General features: G+C 40.8%; 1 protein-coding gene across 1 annotated transcript; it reads right to left on the bottom strand.

Annotated features, from left to right (window-relative positions):
- Window positions 1-400: 400 nt before the first annotated feature.
- On the bottom strand, window positions 401-26,621 carry LOC147327128 (hemicentin-1-like). Its single transcript, XM_086297364.1, has 21 exons — window positions 26,446-26,621; window positions 26,263-26,342; window positions 25,014-25,367; window positions 24,719-24,928; window positions 24,334-24,594; window positions 23,469-23,726; window positions 23,094-23,354; window positions 22,694-22,954; window positions 21,587-21,850; window positions 20,491-20,751; window positions 20,263-20,344; window positions 20,108-20,171; window positions 18,086-18,146; window positions 8,694-9,023; window positions 6,165-6,380; window positions 5,745-6,005; window positions 3,660-3,920; window positions 3,303-3,581; window positions 894-972; window positions 747-807; window positions 401-589 (listed from the first exon to the last, which is right to left on the bottom strand). The coding sequence occupies exons 2-21, from the start codon at window positions 26,321-26,323 to the stop codon at window positions 401-403; spliced, it is 4,074 nt and encodes a 1,357-aa protein (XP_086153490.1). The 5' UTR covers window positions 26,324-26,342; window positions 26,446-26,621.
- Between the last annotated feature and the right edge of the window lie 298 nt (window positions 26,622-26,919).

Genomic DNA, 26,919 nt, shown 5'->3' on the forward strand with positions numbered 1-26,919 from the left:
AGCGCATCATATTTGATATATGATACACTACCTCATACAGCAAAATTTTAAACCCTGATCCTCTTGTATGTTTTTGCTTAAGATGAGCAAATTATGAGTAATATGTTACACAAAAACGTTGCACAAATTAAAACTCATCTGCAAAATGACCTTTAATTTCTTTTTTAATTGCCAGAAGATTCAATGAACGCTCCAGTTTTCTAGAAAAAATTTGAATGTTCTGGCAAATTTTTCATTGTTAATGCTTTACAGGGCGAGGAAATCTGATGTGTATATCGTGTGATATTAAATGTTCAAATCTATGAAAACAAAAGAAGAAGTGGTGATGCATGACTGTCCTGCCAAGTTCCTCTCAAAAACAAAACTTTATCCTACAGCAATGATAATGTCTATGTGTTGCTTACCTTGGTGCTCTACTGGAACTGGCAAACTTGACAGTAGCATAATGGATTTTGTTTTCCTCTTCTTCTTCTTTCTTGTGCTTCTGGGCCTGAGCTGGGTTGATGTTGGAATAGAGAGGATCTGTCTGCTTCTTAGAAAACTGAATGCTGGCATACTGAAGGCTGCACTTCTGCTCTACTGGTTGCTTCTGTAGACACGACACATTTGTGATTCTCAGTACAACTGTGAGCCTAAGCCTGATGCAGTTCTCATGAATCATCAGTCAGTTTTCTGTAACTGTAGCCTTTCAGCTTTAGTCTGCGAAATGTGAAACCACCTTTTGTACATGTATTGATCTTCCTGACCTGTGCACTTGTGCCTGGGCTCTCTGTAGGCTCAGGGAGCTTTCTTGGGATCTGCTTTTTCCTAGTTGGAGGAAGAAATAAAGGTTTAGATTGCTTAAACTAACTGAAAAGCTTTAAGTAAAATAATTAAAATGATATGGTACTCACCATATCGATAATAAAATCCACATGAGTATGACAACAAGAAGAATGCCAATCACTGTTCCAGCAATGATTTTCCACATTTCTGAGTAAGGGGGATAACATGAAAACTCTGTTACATACACTGTTATATATTATGTTTCCAACTTCTGGCACCATAGAATAACAAAGTGTTACTGCCCTTCAGACTAAGTGTAAAGCCAAGTTTCACCTTGTATAACTCATGAATACGTGTACTTTTACAACACACAATGGAAGAACTGTTTCCTTCCAAAGTAGCTACCTAATGATAGATCAAATACATATACATATTTTCAGAACTTAGCTGGAAATCCTACACCTTTGCCCACCTACTTTTCTCCAAACCCTCTCCTCTTTCAGCTTCAGTGTGGGGATTCAAACTGGATTCAGACTGCAACAGCAATGATCAAGTCTGTCATGGTCCTGCGTCTGTGACCCAGGGTTTTGAGTTTTGGGAATGTTTAGCAAGTTTTTTTTTATCTTTATATTATAGTTCTGTATTTGATATGTATTATCATTCAGGCTTTTATTATTATATGGCTAAGTTCATGTTCCAGGTTTTGGTTCTTTATTGTCATTCCGTTATGCACAGTGTTTGTATTTTATGGTCTTAGGTCTGTACGTTACTGTTATCATGCCTCCCTGTGTTCCATTTAACAAGTTCAGTCTTTCCTGTCTTTATTCACTGGTCCCTGTGTCAAGTCTACGTATCTGAGTCTCAGTGTTCCTGTTTTATTCTAGTCTCCTGCCAGAAAAAAACTTGACCCCTGTTTCAATCCAGGGGCTCAATGTTGACATTGTGGATTATACATAAATAACACATAGACAATATACTGGACTGGGCTAAAAACACTACTGCACTTTACAGGAACGGTCAGGGTCGTCTCTATTTTTTGAGGCGGCTGAGGTCCTTCAACATCTGTCAAACAATGCTCAGGATGTTCTACTAGTCTGTTGTTGCCACTGCTATCCTCTATGCCTGCTATGCATGCTGGAGGAGCAGATTGAGAGTTGCTGATGCTAACAGACTCAATATATGGATCCACAAGGGGATGGAGCTTGTGGGGATGTTGTGGGGATGGAGCTGGACTGTCTTAAGGTGGTGTCAGAGAGGCGAATGTTCTCCAAGATAAACACAATGTTAGTAATAATAATAATAATAATTCCTCCCACTCACTCCATGACATGCTGGCTAGCCACAGGAGCACGTTCAGTGAGAGACTGAGATTACCAAAAAACACCACTGAATGACACAGGAAATCATTCCTGCCTGTGGCCATGTCCCTGTACAACTCCTCCACCTAACACACTGTATACACTGCAATAGCTACACCCTTTTTGCACATGCTCTTCTTTCTTATTCAGATATTTATTAGTAAGTGACTTATGTGTATGTGTCCCACAGGTCTGGCCCGGATCTGGTATCAAGCTCGCACTGCTGGCTGACTTCTGGCATGATAAGATGTATGTCATCCAGATATGAGCCAGGGCTGGCATAGATGGCACTGTCTGTGTGATGGCATGCCACATCTGGCTCGATATAGCTCACATACTGCAAAGAATGACGGCTCTTTGGTGGCCCAGATCAGGTTTGCCAGAGGTAATCCACACACATGGGCCAGCACAGGACCACCACTGTGTCTGCAACTGGCCTTGTGCTCGCCCATGAGTGGGACACCGCTGGCAAACCAGATCTGGGCCACCAAAGGGCCGTCATTCTTTGTGGTATCTGGGCCATATGTAAGCACATTGTGTGGGCCAGATCGGCACCATACCAATTTTGCTATGTCGGATATATATGTATATATTGTGCTGTTTCTTATTTCTTGTATTGCCTTTTTGTTACTGTTTTTACTGGAGCACTGTAACCCACATAGTTTTCCCTAGGGATCAATAGAGTATTCTGATTCTCATTTTGAAACTTGTGTCAAAAAAGTTCACTGAACTTGGTATGTACAGAATGTTTTCCTTCATTGTGTGGTTGTGTGCATGAACCTAGCACAGTAGGATTTATTTCTAATGGTCACACGAATGTACGTCACAGCACGCTGCTGTGAAAGTTCAACTGGTATGCACAATTACGTCTCACTTCCAAGAATGCCGTGCTATAATGGGAAACTGAATTTGCACAGCACAAGCAATAGAAATAAGAGCGTTTCAGACCGCAGCAATCGGCATGCAGCGTCCTATGTGAAAGGGCCTTAAAGCTGTCTTTAAAATACGATGGAGGCTCTGTGGTAGTTTGGGGTGGCTTTTCAGCCAGTGTTGTTCAGGATTTTGTCACAGTATTTGGAATTATGAATGCAGACAAGTGTACTCTGATCCACCATGCAATACCATCTGTAAAGCATCTGATTGGCAACAACTTGATTTTCAGTAAGTAAAAGGGCGTACCAGTGCCATTCCCACTTAACCGTACAGCAGCCAAGAGAAAGGTCAAGCTATGATGTCCTCTGTTGTTCTGGACTTTACACTGGTAAGCCCCACTGTGTGCAGGACTAAACTTGTCAATGGTGAAGGTTTGTCCATGTGCCTTTGGTGAGTCTTCTTTCTCCTTGTACCAGGTGTAATTAGCTGCTGGGTTAGCATCACTGCTACATGTCAGAGTCACTGAACTGCCTTCAGCTATCTCTCCAGACGGAGTCACTGACACAGAGGGAAGTTTTGGAGCATCTGGGAAATTATAAAGATTATTCATTTATATTAGCATGCAAAGTATAGAGAAGCCTTTGGACAATGAAGAATACTTACACTGAACATTTATAAAGACATATGATGAGTTGATCTGTCCATACTGATTCTCTGATTTGCAGAAGTAGTTTCCTCTGTCCTCAGAGCTGATGGAGGTGAAATGATGACTGCCCTCTGGTCCTAGAGGCAGTGCTTTATTCTCCTTGTACCAGGTGTAATTAGCTGCTGGGTTAGCATCACTGCTACAGGTCAGAGTGACTGAACTGCCCTCCGCTATCTGAGCAGAGGGACTCACTGACACAAAGGGAAGCTTTGGAGCATCTGGAGGACAGTTTATAAAGCCTTTTATTACACTAACAAATATAGCAAGGCAAATATTTGCTTAGTGTGTGTAACTCATGAAAGCAAATGATGACCCTTAAGCCATGAATCATGTTACAGAATAATGTTCTATTACTTTGTCATAAAGGACAACATATTATTTCTACAAATCCACTGATGTTGTTTTGCCCAATAACTAAATAAACTGAGACTGAGTGTGCCACTTTAATTTGAGGGTAAATTGAAATTGTGGAAATCCTGTACTTTACTGTTTCCACAGTATTTACTTAAAATTGATTCCAGCACACTAAATACTCTCCTGCTACATTTATTCCTGCATAGATTTGTGTAAAATGAGGGCCTGGTGTGTTAGTTAAATAGTTGTTTTGTAACATTTTTTTCCTACCTTTGTGCAGATCAAGCAATAAAGAGGATTTAAGAATATTATTAAACTAAAACCATAGTCTAATTTCATAAATTTCCCTATGTGTCTACAGTGAATTAACACAAAAAGAAACTTTGGAGCATCTGAGTGATAACATTTCAAGACACTTCATGATCTCTCAGTAATTACATATTCAGATTATCTAGGGTTAGAGGTAGTGCTAGGGCACAGTTTATCACTAATGATGATTTAGGTATCATAGGGTTAAATTGCACTTTTCTACTTACACTGGACATTTATAAACACACGTGAAGAGTTGATCTGTCCATACTGATTCTCTGACTTGCAGGAGTAGTTTCCTCTGTTCTCAGAGCTGATCGAGGTGAAATGATGAACGCCCACTCGTGGCCAAGTCAGGAATAGCTCCTCCTTGTACCAGGTGTAGTTAGCTGCTGGGTTAGCATCACTGCTACAGGTCAGAGTGACTGAACTGCCCTCCACTATCTCAGCAGAGGGACTCACTGACACAGAGGGAAGCTTTGGAGCATCTGGAGGAAATATGCTAACATATGTCAACTGTAAATTAGGTCCTACTTGTTGTAGAACTTGATTGTTCTATGTAAAGCACCATATACAATCTTTAAACTTCTGCTTATTTCCTGTACAAGAAGAGCATCAGAAATTAGCTATAAAGAGAGGACTGTGTTAGGGTCACATAACATTAATTAACTAGGTGAGCCAGGATTGGCTGATCCTGGTTAGGCTGTGGTTGGTTAGTTAACTATGATCATAGAAATCTTTTTTTTTCATTCATCGGGAAACAGATTTCTTACAAAGGCTATTAGAAAAAAGCAAATGGAAGAATAATATAAAATCATATCTGAATAAGATTAAGAGAAGCTGGTCAGGATAATAACATTTCAAATTCAGTCATTCTTTAGGGTGTAATCTATTCGTCTAGTTCATAATTGTTCAGGGGAGGTGTTCATACAGAGAAGAGTCCATAGACATCTGTCTTCTAAACTGTGGTTCTAAAAAGTGACATATGTGAATTATGCTGTCCTTAATGAAGCAGTGCCTCTATAAATATTGTGAGACAGGATATGCTAGATGATCGTGCTGACCTGTAATGCTCTTTTTACTTAGTTGGAGTCAAGGCATTCACGACAACTGGCTCCACCAGTTTAGTCACTGAATAAACCTACTCCCAGGCAGGTTTGTCCTTACAGATATGTAAGCGGGAGGGGGGAGTTCTTGGCAAATTGTCAACAATTTGATTTGGCTGAAACTTAAATCCACTGACAGAGTGAGTTGAATTGCTCATTATGGAGCAATAATATTATTTAGGTTAGAGTCATGTGTAAAGTCTTGTGTAAAGTATGCACTGTTTTTTGGTAACTTACAAGAAGAAGGCTCCAAATATCAGCAGTTTCACTCACATTTTACATTTATACGAAGATGTTTGGATTTCCTGATTCCCAGCTCATTTTCTGCTGTGCAGTTATAAACTCCAGAGTCAGATGGCCGGATGGACGGGAGGCTGAGCTGTTTTGTAGTGGACAGGGGTGTTTGCCCACCTTCCTTGTACCAGGTGTAATTAGCAGCTGGGTTAGCATCACTGCTACAAATCAGAATCACTGAAATGTTCTCCACTATCTCACCAGATGGACTCACTGTCACAGAGGGAAGCTTTGGAGCATCTGGAGGAACAATAATCATTTGTTTAATAGATAGAAATAAGTATATTCACAAAAAGCCGAATGCTTACATAAAATTAGAAAAAAAAATCAAGCTGGGGGAAGTTCCTCTTAAAAAACTCCACCCTTTGTGTTAGAGTTTGTCAGTTACACTGCACTTACACAGTGAAGCCGAGCAGTAATCTTCTTGTCCTTTCAAAGCACAGCAGATGCTGTCATTAAACCGAAGGCTGGTTATGTGAGGATTTTCTTCTGTGACCTTCTCTCCATTCTTGAGCCAGACATAAGAAACATCCCCGGTGCAGCTGCTCTTACACTTCAGCTCCGCCTTGGTACAGGACTCATTTACTCTTATTTTGGTCACCTCCACCTGCAGAGCTGGACAAGTGAAAAAAGTCCCAAAATAACACTGGTGTTCATAAAGAAATAAAAACAAAAGATTCACTCATTGTAAATGACTCATTAGCTACGACAAGGGCGTAACCCATCCAGGACTACCTAGGAATGTCCACACAAGGTGGCCCTAGAGTAGGTGGCTACTAGGTTAGCCTCAGGATGACAGTCTACACTCAGCCTTCGATCAAGTAATAAAAATTGATGATCAGGTGGTGTACCCTGAATCTGACATTCCCGTATTTTGTATTGATTATATTGGCAGATTGTATTGAGAGAGTGGCGACACTCTCATGCAGGACAACCACACACAGTTGCTGGTGCATAAAAGCCACCAGGAAATGATTTTCCAGGTGGCTCAATATAACCCAATGGCTGGTGACATGCGTTTTGACAAAACTCTGGAGCAAATAATGTCCCGAATTTATCGTCCGGGCATTCAGGGGAGATGTGTGCCAGTGGTGGGTACCCTGTCTGTCAGCAGGTCATCAAGCGACTTTGTGCCCTTTACCTTTAATGCAGATCCCTGGGCGCATCGTTCATGTCTTGCACAATCACAGTTTGTAGGTGTTATAATAATAACACACAAACTGTATGAATTACTTGGCATTAAATCTTTCGGGACTAGCGTCTATCACCCTCATATTGATGGGCTGGTGGAGCAGCTGAATAACACCATGATTCGCAGTTTCATCGCTGGTTAGACCCTATGTTGTTTGCTGTGTGGGAGATGCTCCAAGCCTTCACTGGATTTTCTCCACTTGAGCTACTGTTTGGCAGAATTTTGTAGGGGGTGTTGGACCTGATTAAAGAAAACTGGAGAGAACATCTGAGCCTGGCGAAAGATGAGATTCTATATTTTCTGGACCTAAGAGCAAAGCTGCACACGTTGGGGAGGTTGTCATGAGAAAGAGATGAGTTGGGGCCGTAGGTGCCAAATTCCACCATTCTCGCATTGTGATAACCATCACAGACAGGCCAGAGAGAGGATGTTGCCGCATTGCAACAGCTGTTGGCAGATGTGTTCTCCCCCCTGCCAGCTTTACAAATCTTAAAGAGGGCCATTTTGAAACCGAGCCTGGCATGATGGTGCATTTACAGCCCTACAGGTTACCTAAGCAGAAAGAAATGGCTGAAATGCTGAAACAGAACAGAAGAGTCGCACAGCTTGTGGTTTATACCTTTAGTTCTTTTTTAAAGAAAGATTGGTATATATGGTTCTGTGTTGACTAATGCAAAGTGAATGAGGTGTCATGGTTTGATGATTACCCCATGCCTTTTCCACTCCGTACAGTTTGCACCAATTTGTTGCACTTCAATTCATCTTGGTCAGGGGCCCCCCCACCTTGCGATGCCTCAAAAACTGGGTGCTGTGGCTGCAAGCTTCATGTGCTGTCACCTATTTGGATACTGTTATTATCCACAGTGACACTTGGGTGGAGCATGTGCAGTGGGCTGCTGTGATCCTGGAGTGCCTGGACCCACAAATTTCCCAAAGATGTGTGTGGTTGTACGAAGGGAGGTATGGTATCTGGAATACCACTTGGGAGGTGGGCAGGTGCATCCATAGATGGACAAAACTGCAGCAATTGCATCCTGCCCGTGCCCCAAGACCAAAAAGGAGGTTAGGCAGTTCCTGGGGCAAGCTGGAGACTCCCGCCACAGCTTACCAGCTCCTTGACTGACCTCACCTGGAAGGTTGTACCAGATCTGGTCCAGTGGACGCAGGTTAACAAGGCTTTCTGTGGGGAACCCCTACTTCACACACCTAGATGTTCCTGTGTTTTTTTATTCTGCAGACTGATGACTTGGACATGGAGCTGTTTTGCCCCAATTGTTAAGGTGGGGGGGGGGGGGGACCGCCCAGTTGTGTAAATCAGGAAACTGTGAGAGTGGAAGGCCAGGTACAGCACCATAGAGAAGGAGATCCTAGCCATCTGATGGGTGGTCAGCTCTCTTCGCTATTACCTCCTTGGCTGCTCCCTCTGTTTGGATCACACTCCACTGCAGTGGATGTGGTTGGTGGCTCTGCTGCAGGGGAGGGGTGGAGCAGCGGGTTCAGGATATTGTTTCAGGGAATGCTGATTATTGCAGCTGGTAAGCATCATCTAATCATGCCTTCCCTACTTCAATAGAGGCAGAAGCCAACATTGGAATGTGCGAGCAAACTAAAAAAAAAATAAGTCAAACTAAACATCTGGGTTGTGCCTGGTCCTTGTGGTCTACACATTGTAAACATAAATATGCTACCTTTTGCAGAAAAAGAAAAAGGGAAAAAAGATCTTTAGATAATTTTACCAGTGACAGACAAAGTGATTCCAGGTATACCAGTATATTTTCCATCAGATTTGTCTGTTATGAAACGGAACCTGTATTCACGGGAATCTGTCCATTTCAAGTCTGCCATTTTCATAGTGCATCTCTCCTTAGTACAGTTGTACTGAATCCGATCTTTGTAATCTGAGTTGACTTTGAGGTTCTTGTTGTCTTGAAAACACCAGAATTCTTCTGTAACAGTATACCCTGCAGGATATGTGTAGGTGCATTTCATTTCCACTGTTGATCCATTGGAGGCACATATCTTATCTGCAGCGTATGTCACTCCCCAGTTAGCCTTATTCTGCACCACTGTAACACAAATCAGAAAAATAACACCAGAGAACAGGATTTAATATTTTGCCAGGTAATGTTTGAGGGACTGGAAACGCAAGCCATGAATTTACCTTTAATCCAGTATGTGTTGTTATTCTGTATAACAACATTAATGAAGTGTACTCTTTGAATTTGAGTTGTATTGGTGGGCACTTTTCCAGCAACCAGCTTATCTAACAACTCTGACTTTGTTAACCTATCATAAAATAAGGTTTACAGATGAACACAGATTGCTGTTTACGGAAAAACAATGCCAAAGAAAGAGATATGTACATATGCACAGTGAGGAACATAAGTATTTGAACACTCTGTGATTTTGCAAGTTCTCCCACTTAGAAAGTGCAATACAAATAAATGCTGTAAAAATCATACAATGTGATTTCCTGAATTGTTTTTTAAAAGGTGTCTCTCAAAGTAGGAATGCACCTACAATATGAATTTCAGACCACTCCATGATTTCTAAGTGGGAGAACTTGCAAAATCACAGGGTGTTCAAATACTTATGTTCTCACTGTAGTAGACTGCAAATTAAGAAATTAAGAATTTTGGATTAATGTAGATTAATCCAAAATTCCAGGAACAACCAGGGAACTGAACCACAGACGATTGAGCCGGAGAAATTCAAATGCTGAGAGAAACACAGAACAGGCACATACAGATTTGGAGGACACACAGCTACAAGTGTTCTTTTAACAATCAGACAGGGGAAAATGAGACAATAACATACAGTATAGTACATTTTGTCTGCTGGAGACAACAGACAAAACGAGAAATGGCCATGTCTCATGACATTAAACTCAATCAAAAAAACAACCATTATAAAACAGGAAGTGTGACACAAAAGAACAGGGGAAAAGGATTAACGTGACACAAAGGGAAGATAGGTGTTAGGATGCCTGGGTCGTTGACCCAGGGGTTTTGAGTTTATTATATTATTTATACTTTCTAGTCTTTGGTTTCTTTGAGTTCTGTCTTATAGTTTATGTCTCTGTCTTCTCTAGCTGCTCTGTCTCCCCTGTCAGCTGTATCCCCTTGTCTAGTTCGCGTCTCTGTGTGTCCTTAGTGGCTATATCCCCGTGTCCAGTCAGTGTTTGTGTCTGCCCTAGTCCCACGTCTCTGTTCCCTCTGTTGCAGTGCGTGCGAGTCTGTGTCTTTGTTCAGTCTGTGTTATGTGTTTCCTGTTTTACTTTGAAAGTCCATGTCTGATGTTAATGTGTCTGGTTTTGCTTCCCCTTGTCTCGTTAGGCCTGATTTGCCCCAGCTGTGTTTCCCTCCTGTTACCCATTCCCTGATTGCTCCCTCTGTGTATTTAAGCCCTGTGTTTCTCTGTGTCCGTGTCGCGATCTACCGTTTTCCTAGCTGTGTGTTCTGTCATTCCTCCAGTTTAAGTTTGTTTTGAGTCTTTTCAGTTATGTTATATTTTGAGTACCAAATTAAAGCCTTTTTGAGTTCACGACTGTCTCCGGAGTCTGCACCTTGGGTCCTATTCCTGTCTGCACACAGCCACATCTAACAATAGGAGGATTTGAGACCTGCACTATAATGTGTGTGTGTAATGGTATTTTCCAACGGTTCTGAGATGGATTCTCAGAAATTTAGAACAGTTGCATTTTTTGGTTTGTGGAAACACGCCGTGTTCCTCCACCATATTTGGTTACACTCGCCAGGAAAAATGTTTCCCTTCTGACTAATGCTGATTTACATATGTGGCTAGAGAACAGCCACACATGTTGTATGCCAAAGGTGGAGGAGAAGGGGCATTGTAGACATTCATGTGCTCAAATTGGTGCCTAGAGTTGATATTGTCTCAGTTACTTAAGCATACAAACCTCCCTTCTCTGGATGCCTGAGAAGGGCAATTTGAATGCCTAAGAGGGAGTAAAACAAAAACAGCTGGTAGCAAGTTACTTTACATCATGCCAGCTAATCTTAGGTTTCACTGTCCAGTTTGATCACATTGTCACATCGTATGAGAGTTTAGTCACTTTTAGTCACTCCATTTATGCATTGCGTTCAGTCAGAAGTGATTTTCTCTCACTCATTGACTCGTATCGGACTCCTTTCATAAAAGGCACTGCAAGTTTTATAGTTTCACAGCATCTTCCAGATCTGGTCCAACATCAGTAGAACAGAAGTAAAACTGTATTTTTAATCTGTACTGACACTGTTGTGTATGTCTGACATGCTAAGACACACGCAGAGCAGAGCAGGCTCTATTCACAAATTGGGGGGTTTGTGCATAAAAAAAGAAGTATATTAAAAATAAGTGTTATGCCATATTACACCTGAATTATACCTGAATGGCGGTGGGGTAACAATAGCAGCAACAACTCAGAAACCCGACTCAAGGATAATGTAAAATGGAGGATTTTAAATAAATGTTAAATACAAAAAGACCATTGGAAAGGAAATAATAAACCAGACCAAGAATTAATATAAAACAAAAAAAGAACACAACTTGAATATACTGTAACATAACAACACTTGACAAAAACATAATAGTGAACAAAAAACTCAAGAGTTCAAGATCAACAAAGCATGCCACAAAGTAATAACAGAAAGCCAAAAGCTTATTATCAGACAGTTTTTATTATAATCAGTTCTGTGTACTTTGTTTTTACTTTACATAAGGCTACAGATAACATTCTGCAAAAGTCCATAAAAAACTAATAGTGTTTGCTAAGTGTCATGTAACGGTTTACCTATTAGGTAAAGGACAACCTGAATGTACTTTCAGCATTTGCTTTGCAATGAGGCCCAAATGAAATTAAAAATTATTAGGTCCAATTCTATGCAGCAGAATAACTAAACCCAGATCTTTCAGGTTCATAAAACGTGTATCCTCACATATTGTAAGGACTAAAACAAAGAAATAGAGATACTTGAGCATTTTTAGAGTATGAAAAGCATCATGTAGTCCTACTCTCTTCTTTTTTTTCAGGAAGAACATCCCAATTTTATATATAATGATGAGTAAGAAAAAGTATAGGCGAGAGGGAAGCCAGTATATAGAAAATTATCATTATAACACCTACAAACGGAATTGTATATTGTACAGAAAAGAAGTATTAAATTAGAAAAATCTAATTTTTGCTTTCAGTATTTTTTCAGGGATTTGTTAAAAATAAGCCTAGTAAATAGGCAGTTTCTATTTTATGACAATTGTTCATTAAAATATATACAGAAAGATGGAAACTGAAAGGTACCATCAGCAGACCACTGGTCACTAGTTTTAAAGCTGTTGTTACTGTATTTTAATATGACCCAGCAGCATCATAACATATGGATGGAGTCACATATACCATCTTTCAACATAATTGTCTGACATGGGAAACAACAATAAAACTAATATATATATAAATATGTAAACATTACCTTGAACAGAGAAAAAAAGGGCAAAAAGAAGATGGGCGACTGCTGCTGCTGAAGCCATTGCTGCTCCTCTTGCCTCTCTGTCTGTTATGACAGTAACACTCCAGCAGATGAGTAAAGTGCATGAGAATAAAACAGTCACATAATAACAGGAACAGAGGCTGCTGTGCTCATGAAAAGCATAATTTGCTTTTTAACAACCGTACAACAGCTTATAAAAGCAGCTTCCCTAACGTCCTTCCTTTTCAAAATAGTGATACACAGTTCTCTCTTTTGCATTTCAAGCAAGAATGTCTGCTGTGTGATTCAGGGCAGCAGCGCTTTTTTGCTTTTCCAAATTTAAAGGTTAGCTACAAAGAGAAGGAAGAAAGAAACAACATCAAAAACTTACTGTGGTCAAGTCTGAGTTAACTGACAAACTCATCAGCCACACATTCCTTGTTGTAATAGACTGTGACCTCTAAATAAAAACAGCTTTTAAGTTAAACTTTATTCACTGGCTTGCTTTTACTCAAACGTTTAAAATGTCATATCCCAAACAGGGTTCAGTAACCTTTAAGTGGCACTGCAGAATTCACTGCAGATATTGTTTCTGTCTTTATTTTTTGTTTTTAATATTGACCATAAAAGGTTTTAGATGGGAGAATTTTTTTTAATTCAAAATAAATTATTGATTTAAAAAAATAAATACATATTTTTTTTTATTATTTTTTTTAATAAAAACAATTTAAGGCCCTTTAAGGCCAGAGGCCTGGGAGCTTGAGGGTCGTGTGCATTATCTTAGCTGTTCCTAGGACTGCACTCTTCTGCACAGAAATCTCCAATGTTGTTCCTGGGATTTCCTGGAGCCACTCGCCTAGCTTGGGAGTCGCCGCACCTGGTGCTCCGATTATCACTGGGACCACCGTTACCTTCACCCTCCACATCTTCTTGATATTTCTCTGAGCTCTTGGTATTTCTCCAGCTTCTCATGTTCCTTCTTCCTCATGTTCCTGTCATTTGGTATTGCTACATCTATCAGTATGGCCGTCTTCTCCTGCTTGACCACCACCACCACTGTGTCCAGTTGGTTAGCCACCACCATTTATCTCTGGAAGTCCCACATGATCGTTCAGTCATTCTCCACCACCCTAGAAGGGCTGCAGGGAGCTGGATTGTCTCAGGGGCATCTTTACACAGTCTGCACCTGGGGTCTTGAGTATTGTGATAGACCCCAGCCTCTATAGATCTTGGGCTCAGAGCTTGTTCCTGTGCTGCCATGATTAGTGCCTCTGTGCTGTCTTTAAGTCCAGCTTTGTCCAGCCACCGGTAGGACATCTGGATGTCAGCCACCTCCACTAGTGGTACATACCGTGTAGGGGCCTGTCCTTCCATGATGGTTCCTCCTCTGCCTTGGGTTTCTGTTGCCTGAAGTATTCACTGAGCACGTGGTTGGTTGGGGCCATCTTCCTGATGTATTCATGGATGTTCATTGCCTCATCCTGGACTGTTTTTAGTGACACTTAGCATGCAGTCTCAGGATGCTGGACTTAGGTTAGGAGCTTCCTTTTTTTTTTTCCATTTCATTTCATTTCATTTCATTAAAACTCTTTTGATCCCGAAGGCTGTTAAGGCTGCTGGCATTCCAGAGCCATCTTACCATTACAACCACAAATATATTACACAAACATAACAGGCAGAACAATGGACATACATAATATGATGAAAGAAGAGCAGAAAAAAGAACTCCCCCCAGACTGAGCTCCTAAAGGGAGATCAGTTTGAGAACAAAAAAAAACAAACCCCACCTCATCACATACACATGATTATCACATTTCACAACATAAAAAGACATAAGCACGTTGGAGGTGTTTGAAAGGGGGAGGGGTGGGATGACTGTATATTGGTGTGTGTGTGCATATGTGTGTCCATATGTGTGTATCCTGTATCCAACTCGTGAAACAGTCTCCTTTTGCCCAGTTAAGCAAAAGTCAGCAATCCCTAAGCCAACACCGGTGGCCTTGTGGAAGTAGAAGATATAGGGCAGAGAGTCTACACAGTCTTGTAGTCTGGGAGAGTATTTGTCCCAGTTTCAGCCTTCGAGCTTCCGGCTGGTGAAGGAAGGCCAAATGAACATAGTGATTGATTGATTGATCGATAGAGAGAGTGTCTGTCACTGGTCCCAATTCTACAACTGTGAGCTTCTCCATGATTTAGTCCATATTGCATTCAACAATCACAGTCTGATTGCTCGTGGCTCTACCCACCGTCAATCATGCCGGGCAGCCTTGGGGGATTTTGAGCAGCTGTAACCGCTTTGTCGATAAGCCAGGGCTGTGCCAGTTCCAATCAGCAGGAACGCTGTTATCAAGGTTCTGAAAAATTTCCTTCAACGTCCTCCATTGAGAGCGTTACTAGGCACGCGAGATGCCACTTGTTCCAGCGAAAGATGGTCGTGTATCTGGCAGCCAACGTTCCTGCAGGACGATCAGGCTCCTCCACGCCCAGATTTCTCAGGTGTCAAGAAGCGTTTAGAGACCAGTTGATCAAATCCATAATTCCTTGATTTTTAAAGAACAAGGCAAAGAGAGTCTATGACAGTTAGACGAAACGAGACAAAGACAATACAAGCCAAGCAGGAAGATAAGGGAGGGAGAGGAGACAGGAGAAAATGCAACCATCTCTGCCGTAAGCCAAGAGAAGTATGTCAGTCTTGATGCCAGTTGCTCTATCGCTGCCTTTGGCCAGGTTATTATACCAGCAGGGTACCTGATCACGGGCAGGGTGTAGGTGTTAACAGCCCAGAATTTTCTTGCCGTTCAGCTGACTCCTCATGACTTGCCTGACGATCTGTAGATACTTGGTAGTTGCAGCTTTCCTAGCGGCCTCTTCATGGTTCCCATTTGTCTGTGGGATCCCCAGGTACTTGCAGCTGTCCTCAGTGTCTGCAATGTTGCCTTCTGGTAGTGCAATCTCCTGGGTTCTAACTACTTTTCCTCTCTTTGTTACCATCTTACTACACTTCTCAAAACCAAACAACATTCTGATGTCATTGCTGTATATCCTGGTATCCTGGCTGTGTGGATCAGGAAATCAATGCCCCATTCACTCTTGGCATAACACTTGATGTCATCCATTTGCAGGAGGCGGCTGATTATTGCTCCATTATGTAGTCGGTATCTGTAGCCATCAGAATCAGAATCAGAATACTTTATTAATCCCGAAGGAAATTAGGGTTACAGCAGGCAGCACGCTAATAGCGCATGCGCACTTACAAAGGAACCTTCTGACCAACTTTACACAAACATCACATTGGGGAGACATGTCAGAAAGGTAGGCTGATAGGAAAAAAACAACGAAAATACATAACACAAGGTAAGAGGAGGAGAAAAAAAACTCCACTCAGACTGAGCTCCTAGTGGGAGAACAGTTTGATAACTGTTCTCAGCACAAAAAGCACATGATTATCAATACACCATAGAAACACATACATATATGTATGTATATATAGGATGTGGAGGGTGAAGGTAACGGTGGTCCCCGTGGTAATCGGAGCACTAGGTACGGTGACTCCCAAGCTAGGCGAGTGGCTCCAGCAGATCCTGGGAATAACATCGGAGATCTCTGTCCAGAAGAGCGCAGTCCTGGGAACAGCTAAGATACTGCGCAGGACCCTCAAGCTCCCAGGCCTCTGGTAGAAGACCCGAGCTTGAAGGATAAACCGCCCGCAGGGTGTTTCAAATATATATATATATATATATATATGTATATATATATATATATATATTAAAAAAAAATATATATATATACATATAAAAACACCCAGCACGCCCCTGCGGGCGGTTTATCCTACACAGTGCACGCTACTCTGTTTTTTGTCAGACTTGAAATTGCCGAAATACTTTCACATCACGGAACTTCTTTGGCTCTTCCGTTCGACAATCTCTCCGGCATTGGAACCATCATCTGTTTTCTCTTCGGTAACCTTCGGTCACGCTCGGTTGATTTTTCTAGTCGGCACACTCATTTCCTCCATTACCCGGGCGGTACGGTGGCTGGCTGCTTCACAAACAAATACACATGTGCGGCTTGGCACTTGTGCTGTACGTAACAAGTCACGCGACGTGACGCTGCGGCTGTGATTGGTTCGGCTCTGCGCTACTTAGTTTCGGTTCAATATCGATACGAATATCGTTGCACCCCGTATATATATATTAGGGGTGCAACGATACTCGTATCGATATTGAACCGTTCGATACAGTGCTTTCGGTTCGGTACGCATATGTATTGAACAAAACAAAATCTTTAATTTATTTTATCAACTTTTCTTCTGACGATGCTGTCTGTGTTGAGAGCTCAGTGGATCTGCGTTCGACTACTCCGCCTAGGCTGCACTGTCGAGCGCAGATCCACTGAGCGCAGCACAAACTAGCAAGACAGAAGCTAAGCTCGTTGCAACATGGCAAATTGAACCTCCCCCACCCTCATTCAGATCTGGCCTTTGAAACTATTTTGGTCTTCATGTGACGTATGACCCTGAAGGTAAGCGCGTCATGGACAAAAGTAAAACAGTATGTTGGATGTGCCACGCAATGCTCAATTACATGGATGGGAACTACTGCGTTAGCACAGTTTGCTCGTTAACGTGTTGGCCGTCCAGCCCCACGCATGGAGCTCGTTAACGGAGATTTGCCGTGCTGTGGCGTTACGTCATTTTAACAAGATTAACGCTGACAGCACTAGTGGGAACACAACGAATATGACTGCACATTTACGTCGACATCATCCTAGTGCAAAGACAAGTGGAAGCAGACAAAAACAACAAGCACGCATGCTACAAACTTTACCTGAGTCATTTAGACAGCCGTTAGCACATGATTCTCCTTATGGGGACCTGATATGTTTAATATGCTGCTGAGAATATAGCCCAGAAGAAGCGTATAGTATAGCTTTTATTTTGGAAAGAGCCATTTCTCTGTAATAAACTCTCTTTTCCAAAGATGAGTGATTTCTCGATCAGATAGAATTTTTTTTTTATTACTTTGTTGTTTCAGCAACATTAAATTTAAAAACTGTACTTTTGAGTTAAAATATATATTTATAATTTTAATAAATGACAAATTAAAAGAGCATGAACATTTTTTTTGTATCAAAAAAATACCAAACCGTGACACCAAATTATCGAACCGAACCGAACCGTGAATTTTGTGTATTGTTGCACCCCTAATATATATATATATATATATATATATATATATATATATGCTCTGATATGATTTCATTCTAAATTTGCTCACTACTGTTTGAGCCTGACGTGCTCTCCGTGAGGTTTAATTATTGTCACATTTGTGTTAAAATATTGTGTTTACATATACATATATATTTTTCTCAACTGTGCAGGACAGTTGAGTTTGGCTTTTTATTCTTGTCTGCGGTCTATTAGTTGCAAGACTGACACATTTTGTAGAGTTATATTGGAATGTGAGAAAGGGAATGGAATGTCAATGAGGAGAGATGGTTAGGATGAACTGAACACTATTTATTCATGAACTGAATTCCTTCAAGCAATCTGGTGACTGGACTCTGATGGCCGGTCAAGGCTGAACAGATTCCCAGCGGTGACAGGAATTAGGCAGGACCCTCCAGAGTCTAGAGGCTGGTGGTGGTGATGAAGATGCAGGCTTGACTGGAGCTCTGAGTAACATGGGAGAGGCAGAGATGGGGCGGAGGTGGGTTGCACGAAGGAGTCTGCAAGGGAGAATGACAGATTAGCAGTGAGATTTTAAGAAACGTGGAGTGGATGGTAATTGGCTTGAAGAAAGCAACCAGAGAGATACTTTGACTAGACCTGTGATGTCAGCAATGAGCTTGACAGTGTGGGAAAGTGGAAGGAATGAAAAATGGAAACTAACAACCAAGCACTCTGGAAGCGGACAGATACAGTGGGGCGAAAAAGTATTTAGTCAGCCACCGATTGTGCAAGTTCCCCCACCTAAAATGATGACAGAGGTCAGTAATTTGCACCAGAGGTACACTTCAACTGTGAGAGACAGAATGTGAAAAAAAAATCCATGAATCCACATGGTAGGATTTGTAAAGAATTTATTCGTAAATCAGGGTGGAAAATAAGTATTTGGTCACCTCAAACAAGGAAAATCTCTGGCTCTCACAGACCTGTAACGTCTTCTGTAAGAAGCTTTTCTGTCCCCCACTCGTTACCTGTATGAATGGCACCTGTTTGAACTCATCATCTGTATAAAAGACACCTGTCCACAGCCTCAAACAGTCAGACTCCAAACTCCGCCATGGCCAAGACCAAAGAGCTTTCGAAGGACACCAGGAAAAGTATTGTAGACCTGCACCAGACTGGGAAGAGTGAATCTACAATAGGCAAGCAGCTTGGTGTGAAAAAATCAACTGTGGGAGCAATCATCAGAAAATGGAAGACATACAAGACCACTGATAATCTCCCTCGATCTGGGGCTCCACGCAAGATCTCATCCCGTGGGGTCAAAATGATCATGAGAACGGTGAGCAAAGATCCCAGAACCACACGGGGGGACCTGGTGAATGACCTGCAGAGAGCTGGGACCAAAGTAACAAAGGTCACCATCAGTAACACACTACAACGGCAGGGAATCAAATCCCGCAGTGCCAGACGTGTTCCGCTGCTGAAGCCAGTGCATGTCCAGGCCCGTCTGAAGTTTGCCAGAGAGCACATGGATGATACAGCAGAGGATTGGGAGAATGTCATGTGGTCAGATGAAACCAAAGTAGAACTTTTTGGTATAAACTCAACTCGTCGTGTTTGGAGGAAGAAGAATACTGAGTTGCATCCCAAGAACACCATACCTACTGTGAAGCATGGGGGTGGAAACATCATGCTATGGGGCTGTTTTTCTGCCAAGGGGACAGGACGACTGATCCGTGTTAAGGACAGAATGAATGGGGCCATGTATCGTGAGATTTTGAGCCAAAACCTCCTTCCATCAGTGAGAACTTTGAAGATGAAACGAGGCTGGGTCTTCCAACATGACAATGATCCAAAACACACCGCCCGGGCAACAAAGGAGTGGCTCCGTAAGAAGCATTTGAAAGTCCTGGAGTGGCCTAGCCAGTCTCCAGACCTCAACCCCATAGAAAATCTGTGGCGGGAGTTGAAAGTCCGTGTTGCTCGGCGACAGCCCCAAAACATCACTGCTCTCGAGAAGATCTGCATGGAGGAATGGGCCAAAATACCAGCTACTGGGTGTGCAAACCTGGTAAAGACCTATAGTAAACGTTTGACCTCTGTTATTGCCAACAAAGGTTATGTTACAAAGTATTGAGTTGTATTTTTGTTATTGACCAAATACTTATTTTCCACCCTAATTTACGAATAAATTCTTTACAAATCCTACCATGTGGATTCATGGATTTTTTTTTCACATTCTGTCTCTCACAGTTGAAGTGTACCTCTGGTGCAAATTACTGACCTCTGTCATCATTTTAGGTGGGGGAACTTGCACAATCGGTGGCTGACTAAATACTTTTTTGCCCCACTGTATGTGTTTACAGATGTCATCTAAGCTTATTTTACCATAAGTTCTATTTTACGTCTTAGAACTTAAAAGCTATTCCACACAAGGTTTTCCAGAAAGCTTCCGGAAACTTTTTACAGAAAGTGAAGCAGCAGCATTTACTTTAAAGCAAGTAATATTTCCTGTCACCTGTTCACTGGTATCCAGTTCCTCTCTAGGCTCAGGCTGCTGCTGCTTTGAGGATCTGTTTTTTCTAGTTGGGATAATGATTAAATGAAAGTGTTAAAGAAATTACAAACTTAGCGAAATGACAATACAATAAATGGCACATAAGTTCCACTCACATGATCCATAGGATGACCGAGTATAAGAGTATAAGACCCAGAAGAATAGCAGGGACTATGACAGCTGTTAATTTCCATGCTCCTAAAAAAGTGATCAAGTGAATTAGGGTGGCACTTTTAAATCCTAATAACTAAGCCTGAACTAAAATGAACCATAACCAAACTCAACCAAATGAATAGAATACACAACTACAGGATCAGATATGAGACAAATCAGATTTAACTTACTTGATACAACAGTCAGCTGTAAGGTGGAGTAATGATGCCCTCTGGTGTTCTGTGCAACACAGTAATAACTCCCGCTGTGTTCAGGTCTGAAGTCAGTGATGGTAAAGTTCTGTCCAGAAGTTTTAGGTGACTCTTCATCGTCCTTGTACCAGGTGTAATTAGCTGCTGGGTTAGCATCACTGCTACAGGTCAGAGTCACTGAACTGCCCTCCACTATCTCAGCAGAGGGACTCACTGACACAGAGGGAAGCTTTGGAGCATCTGGAGGAGAACACAGAGCGGACCTGTACTTTTAACAATACAGTTTCAACCCACTTTTTCCACACACGATGCATGACAATAATATTGGGAGCTGATTGTGATTGTTAAGTAAACAGGAAAGCTGATGTTGTTCAGGTCATTAGTTCTGTTTCGCTTTGTCTTTCTAATTTTTTTGTAAGCTGTACAAAGTTGCCTCTTGCTTCAGTAACTGCTGTTATGAACTTTACTCATATATTAAAATATATTATTTTAAAATATGAATATTAAAATATTAAAATATTAAAATCACGAGAAAGTGTTACACTCTGTCCTTTGCACTAAGTGGTCACAAAAGCTTTATTTTATTAAGAATTTCTTCCCTGGAAGGCTGTATTTTGCTACCTGTTTGTCTACCTGTCTTGATTTATCAGTATGTAAATCACCAATTCCATCTGACTTTTTCATATTATAAAATAACTAAAATTACATTAAAATAGAATCACTTTTAAAATGAATTCAGTAATTTGACATCATTTTATTGCTTACTCCCGTGATATGTTGCTCACACAGAAACTCCCTTTTGATCATGTAGTGGAGTAAGCAACAAAGCTGATGGAAGACCAAGTAAAGCAAATGTTAACATAATTTAAAGCACCAAGTGAAAGTTTTCTACCCTGCTTTCTAAAACTGGGACTCTCCAACATTTTGACCTTAGAACTGAAGAAGCCTCTTGGATGAGGGGTGAAACGTCTTCAAGCAACTTAAAGAAGTCCAGATGCTTTTCTTTCCAAGCTCCTTAGACTACGATGACCTGGATCACTGAGAACCTTCACAGAAATAAGCCTGTTTCACTCACATGTCACATTAATGGAGATGTTGTATGTTGGCGATGAGACCCCCAGCTTGTTCTCAGCTGTACAGTGATATTCCCCAGAGTCAGAGGACTGGATGGAGCTGAAGATGAGCTGTGGTTCTTTAATGAGAGGGGTTTGATTGTTCGTCTTATACCAGGTGTATTTAGCTGCTGGGTTAGCATCACTGCTACAAGTCAGAGTTACTGAATTGCCCTCCACTATCTCACCAGAGGGACTCACTGACATAGAGAGAGGCCTTGGAGCATCTGGTAGAGAAAGAACATAGATTATATGCATGTTATTAGGTTCTGCAAAGGTTTATTATTGATTATTGATCAAATCAAACAAATCTGTGAACCTAATGGTTACACTAGTGTACACTAGTGTTTTTCACGCTGTTTTATGTGTAAACAGAGAGCTAATATGATAATTTAGTTTAAAGTTGCTTAATATTTAAGGTTGTGGCTTGTGTCTATAAAAAAAATGAATGGGGTCTGCCTTGATATAATACAATAATACAAATCTCTGTATGAGACTTGTACACAGCTATCAAGCAAACCATTGATTGGGTAATGTCATCTATCATCTGCCATTCTTAAGCGCTTATCTAACCACTGGAGATGGTCCCAATTCAAACTGGGTAAGAGAACATCATCATCAGAGAGGGAGTACAGTTGTACAGCCCTCACATGCACCCATACCTTCAATTTAGAATTGCCTGTTAACGCAACAAGTGTGTCATTGTACTCTGGGAAAACATGTAAACTCTGCAGGAAGGTCCAAGCTGGGCAAAGGTGCGAACCCAGAACCTCCCTGCAGTGTCTAACAGAACAGAACATAAACTATCTTAGTCACTGAACTGCTACCTCGCCACAACACAGAATCATCCCAGACAAATGTATGATCATAAATTGAAGTCAGTGATGATAATGATATTAAAATGTTATTAAAATGTTATATTAAAATAAATTTACTTTATTTAGGTCAGCTGCTGAACTGTAATTATAAAGCAGTTTGAGCTGCAAACTGATAATATTGGCAAATTCATAATGAGATAAAATATTGACAATAACTAGCTGAATGTTGCTTTTAAACACTGTCTGACTTACATGCCACATGGATAGAGATGTATTTAGGCGTGGAAGTATTCACTTTGTTTACAGCTTGGCAGTAATATTCTCCAGAATCAGTGGGCTGTATGGAGATAAAGGAGAGCTGTGGTTCTACAACGAGAGGTGTTTGGCTATTCTCCTTGTACCAGGTGTAGTTAGCTGCTGGGTTAGCATCACTGCTACAGGTCAGATTCACTGAATTGCCCTCCTGGATTTCACCAGAGGGACTGAACAACACAGAGAGAGACTTTGGAGCATCTGAGGGAGAAAAAAAGAGAGGTTAGTATTAGTTCCTGCAAAGACTGAGTTATTCACTAAATCAACTCCATGACTGCTCAACAAGCTGCTCAGTGAGGAGATTTGGATGGTTATGCATAAAGGTGAGTGAAGAACTTACATATCACAACAATAAAGATGGATTCAGATGTCGTCCTCCCCAGGTGGTTCTCAGCTGCACAGACATACTCTCCAGAGTCAAAGGACTGGATGGAGGTGATGGAGAGCTGCCGTTCATTAATGAGAGGTGTCTGATCACCATCCTTGTACCAGAAGTGGTTAGCTGTTGGTTTAGCATCACTGCTACAAGTGAGAGTTACTGAGCTCCCCTCACTGATTTCATTAGAAGGACTCACTGATACTGAGACAAACTTTGGGGGATCTGAGAGAAAGAAAATGATTCAATTTGTTAGTATTTCAGGGAAATAATGAGGAAGTAATGCTCTCAGTGAGAGAGATTTCTGGACCATCTGATGTATAAATTAGTTTCACTCACATTTCACATGAATAGAGATGGTGTCAGATGTCGCCCCCACGCTGTTGTAAGCTCTGCAGCGATACTGTCCAGACTCTGATCGCTGGATTGAGGTGAAGACAAGCTGTGTGTCTACACTTTGAGGTTTATTGTTATTCCCCTTATACCAGGTGTATTTAGCTGCTGGGTTAGCATCACTGCTACAAGTCAGAGTTACTGAATTGCCCTCCACTATCTCACCAGAGGGAGTCACTGACACATTAACGGGTTTTGGAGCATCTGAAGGAGAAGATATGAGGATGAATCAACTTCACGGTGTTTGAATCTAAATCTGTTCCTCATGCAAAAACTTTCAGGTCAACAAATGTGATTTCTGTGATGCAGATATATTCCACTGTGGATTTCAAATATGATGGCAATTAAAGGGAAATCTTATAACACGCAAAGATACATTTGTGTTGTATTGAATGCAGTATGTTGCATAACTATGACTAAAAGCTCTGTAGTTTGTTTTGTGTATGCTCAGTTTGGCAGTGAAAACATTGCTGCCTCTATGTGTTTTGCGTAGATCACTAATGACAGATCATGCCAGAAACAGAAACAAGAAAACCGATGTGAGCAAAAAGCAAAATGAGCTGGTTCCTTTTTTTTTAATTCTTATGGTAAATGTTTTGTTGCTTTCATAAAGCATAGAGACATTTGACCAGAAACCCTTCAGTAACTGAATCATTCAGATGAAATATTAATGGGTTGTACAGTAGGTTTACACAGCAATCGCCTTTCAATGAATTGAATGTTTAATATTTGATGATAGAAAAACAACTCAGGAGAGATGGAATAAAGTAAACGGGTTCAAGCAAACTGTTATTAAAGTTGATTTACTCACATTTCACGTTAATAAAGATGGACTGAGATGCACTCCTCCCCAGCTCATTCTCAGCTGTGCAGTAATATTCTCCAGAGTCAGAGGGCTGGATAGACGAAAAGTCGAGGACCGTTCCTTCACTGATACGTGTTTGGATGTTTCCCTTGTACCAGCTGTAATTAGCTGCTGGGTTAGCATTAAAGCCACAGTTTAGAGACACTGAAGTTCCTTCCTCTGCTTCAGCAGAAGGATTCACTAACACATAGTAAAGCTTTGGAGAAACTGGAGGATAAGAGAAAGTTTAAAAAGAGGGCTTTAAACATAAGGTGGTCTTTTTTTATTTTAAATCTTGACATGTTTTGTATGATTTTAGGATTTTTATAGTGACACTGTGGAGTAAACTCACACACTGCAGCAGAGCGATAACCCTCATGTCCTTTAACAGCACAGGAATAGCTGCTGTCATCACCTCCAACAGAGACTCGCAGAGATGTTTCTTCCTCTATTTTCTGTCCATTTTTGTACCAAACATATGATGGAGGATCAATTACATCACAGCTGCTGTGACACTGCAGCTCTGTGTGGCTTAACAATCTTCTCACCTTCACCTGTAAATCTGGATTTGTAAGGAAGAAACAAATAATCCTCATTTTAAACTAAACCACCAAACAAAACAGTAGAATTTTCAATGAAAATCTTACCTGTGACAGTCAAAGTGACTCCAGGTGAACCAGTATAACTTCCATCAGGCTGATTTGTTACGAATCTGAACTTGTACTCATCAGAGTCTCTCTCTCTCAGGTCTGTGATCCTCAGAGTGCAGTCGTTCTCATGAAAGCGGTACTCCGCTCGGCGCGAGTACGGCGCGTATGTTTTCAGATCCAACGGTTCATCCTTGTTTTTTATAAACCAAAGTCTTTTTTGAACTGCAGTATTCATATTGTGTCTTGTAGAAGGGTAACTGTAGCTGCAGCCTATGTCCACTGTTGATTTTTTCAAGGCGCAGATGTGAGTGGAAGTGTAAGTCACTGACCAACCATTCTGACCCAGTACCGCTGTAACACAGAGCACATCAGACACTACAGACACAATCACAGTGACATTAATAATGGAAACGTTTGTACGAAGTGTCTTTAAAATGAAATGCAAGTCATTGAGACAAAGCTTTCTCTATATGAAATTTAATATTTTATTATGCACTTTGACTGCCATGTTATTATTTATGTTCAACACTTTAATAATTAAGTTTTATATTGATGTACACACAACTGTGTGCTTTTCTGTAGTTTTGTATATATTTATAATTGTTTGTTATTTCTCCCTGCTGTCTTACTATTTATATTTTATTCATGCACAGTTGCCATGACAATAAAGGACTATTCTATTTTATTCTGTTCTATTCTAACAAAGAAAAGGTGTTGACTAAGAAAGGCATCTGTAATTTTAACCTAAATTCAGATTTAATGTGCATCTTAATTATTGTTAGTGTGTTAAAATGCTCGTGTTTCAAACAGTTTACTGTGCAATGAGACTGATGATAAGTTTCATAGTAAACTTTATAAAATGCAGAACAGAAGTGCTGCTGCGTTTGCAGATCTCTGAGAGCTGCTTTACTAGAAACCAAAAGGAGAATAGAAATTGAAGAAATTGAAGTGAAGATGTTTGGTTCCTGTTTTGTTTTAGTATAGAGACACCGTAACTAAATACTTCAAATATACTACTATCAGACCCACTTAGAGTTATTTCAAACAGCAATGCAGTTTTTATGCAGTCATACACAACAGAGACATGTCGAGATAAAAACATCCTGAGATGCTGATGGTGGGAACATTTTAATAATCTGTGGAAATGTCATGATAAACACACTATAACTTTTAATATCATATTATAACTTTAAAACAAATGTCACTCTTTTAGCTTCCTTCATTGTAAAAGTTAGTTATTCAGTACCCGATGCAGTGAGAAGCAGTACAAATACAAATTCAATCCTTGCTGCTGCAGTTGCACTCATGGCTGCTCCTCTCTTCTGTCTGCGTGACAGAAAATTGTATCAGCAAAGAGTTTAAATATTGTATTTTCCAGTCTGCAAAAACACAATAAAAATAAAGATATAAAATAGTAACTTCTACTTACCATAGAAAAAGATGTTGTCTTTAAAAATCATGTCCCTGTTGGGAAGCACAAGACCGAAAAGTAAAACTGTCACACTTCCTTCTTTTTCATGTGATTTTTTCAGCATGAAGCATGAATAAGGATGAAGCCATTACATCTGGGACTGAATGCTGTTGTTTTCAAAACCACATACAGCCCTCTAAATGTGTTATATTAAAGCCTGAGGAACTAATTTTGTGGTGTTTTAATACCAAAAGTAGCACAAGAAGTATGGGGGTGTGCTCATGCATCTAATGGCTAGCTTAATCACATGTGCTCCACCCCCTTGTGTCATAGGTCGAATGTAATCATTGAGACACGCCTCCGGTCCCTCTGTTCCCCCACCTTTTTCCAACAGTGTCAGCACCATTTTTAATTTTTTGATTCGCATCATACTGTTTATGAAGAAGAAAGATAACTGTGGAGGAGCACTAAAGGTGTAGGTGCTAAAGCTGA

The sequence above is a fragment of the Aulonocara sp. 'chitande type north' Nkhata Bay genome, linkage group LG6, assembly GCF_057382095.1.
Source record: "Aulonocara sp. 'chitande type north' Nkhata Bay isolate Kocher_YH1m ecotype deep benthic linkage group LG6, A_spYH_male_GT1.1, whole genome shotgun sequence".
Classification (NCBI taxonomy): Eukaryota; Metazoa; Chordata; class Actinopteri; order Cichliformes; family Cichlidae; genus Aulonocara; species Aulonocara sp. 'chitande type north' Nkhata Bay.

Coding starts and splice junctions, on each gene's coding strand:
- LOC147327128 (XM_086297364.1), bottom strand. CDS start 26,323: ATGAGTGCAACTGCAGCAGCAAGGATTGAATTTGTATTTGTACTGCTT. Junction 23,355..23,468: donor CATCTCTATTCATGTGAAAT/GTGAGTGAAACT, acceptor TCTTTCTCTCAG/ATCCCCCAAAGTTTGTCTCA. Junction 6,381..8,693: donor AATCACTTTGTCTGTCACTG/GTAAAATTATCT, acceptor TCACTTGTCCAG/CTCTGCAGGTGGAGGTGACC.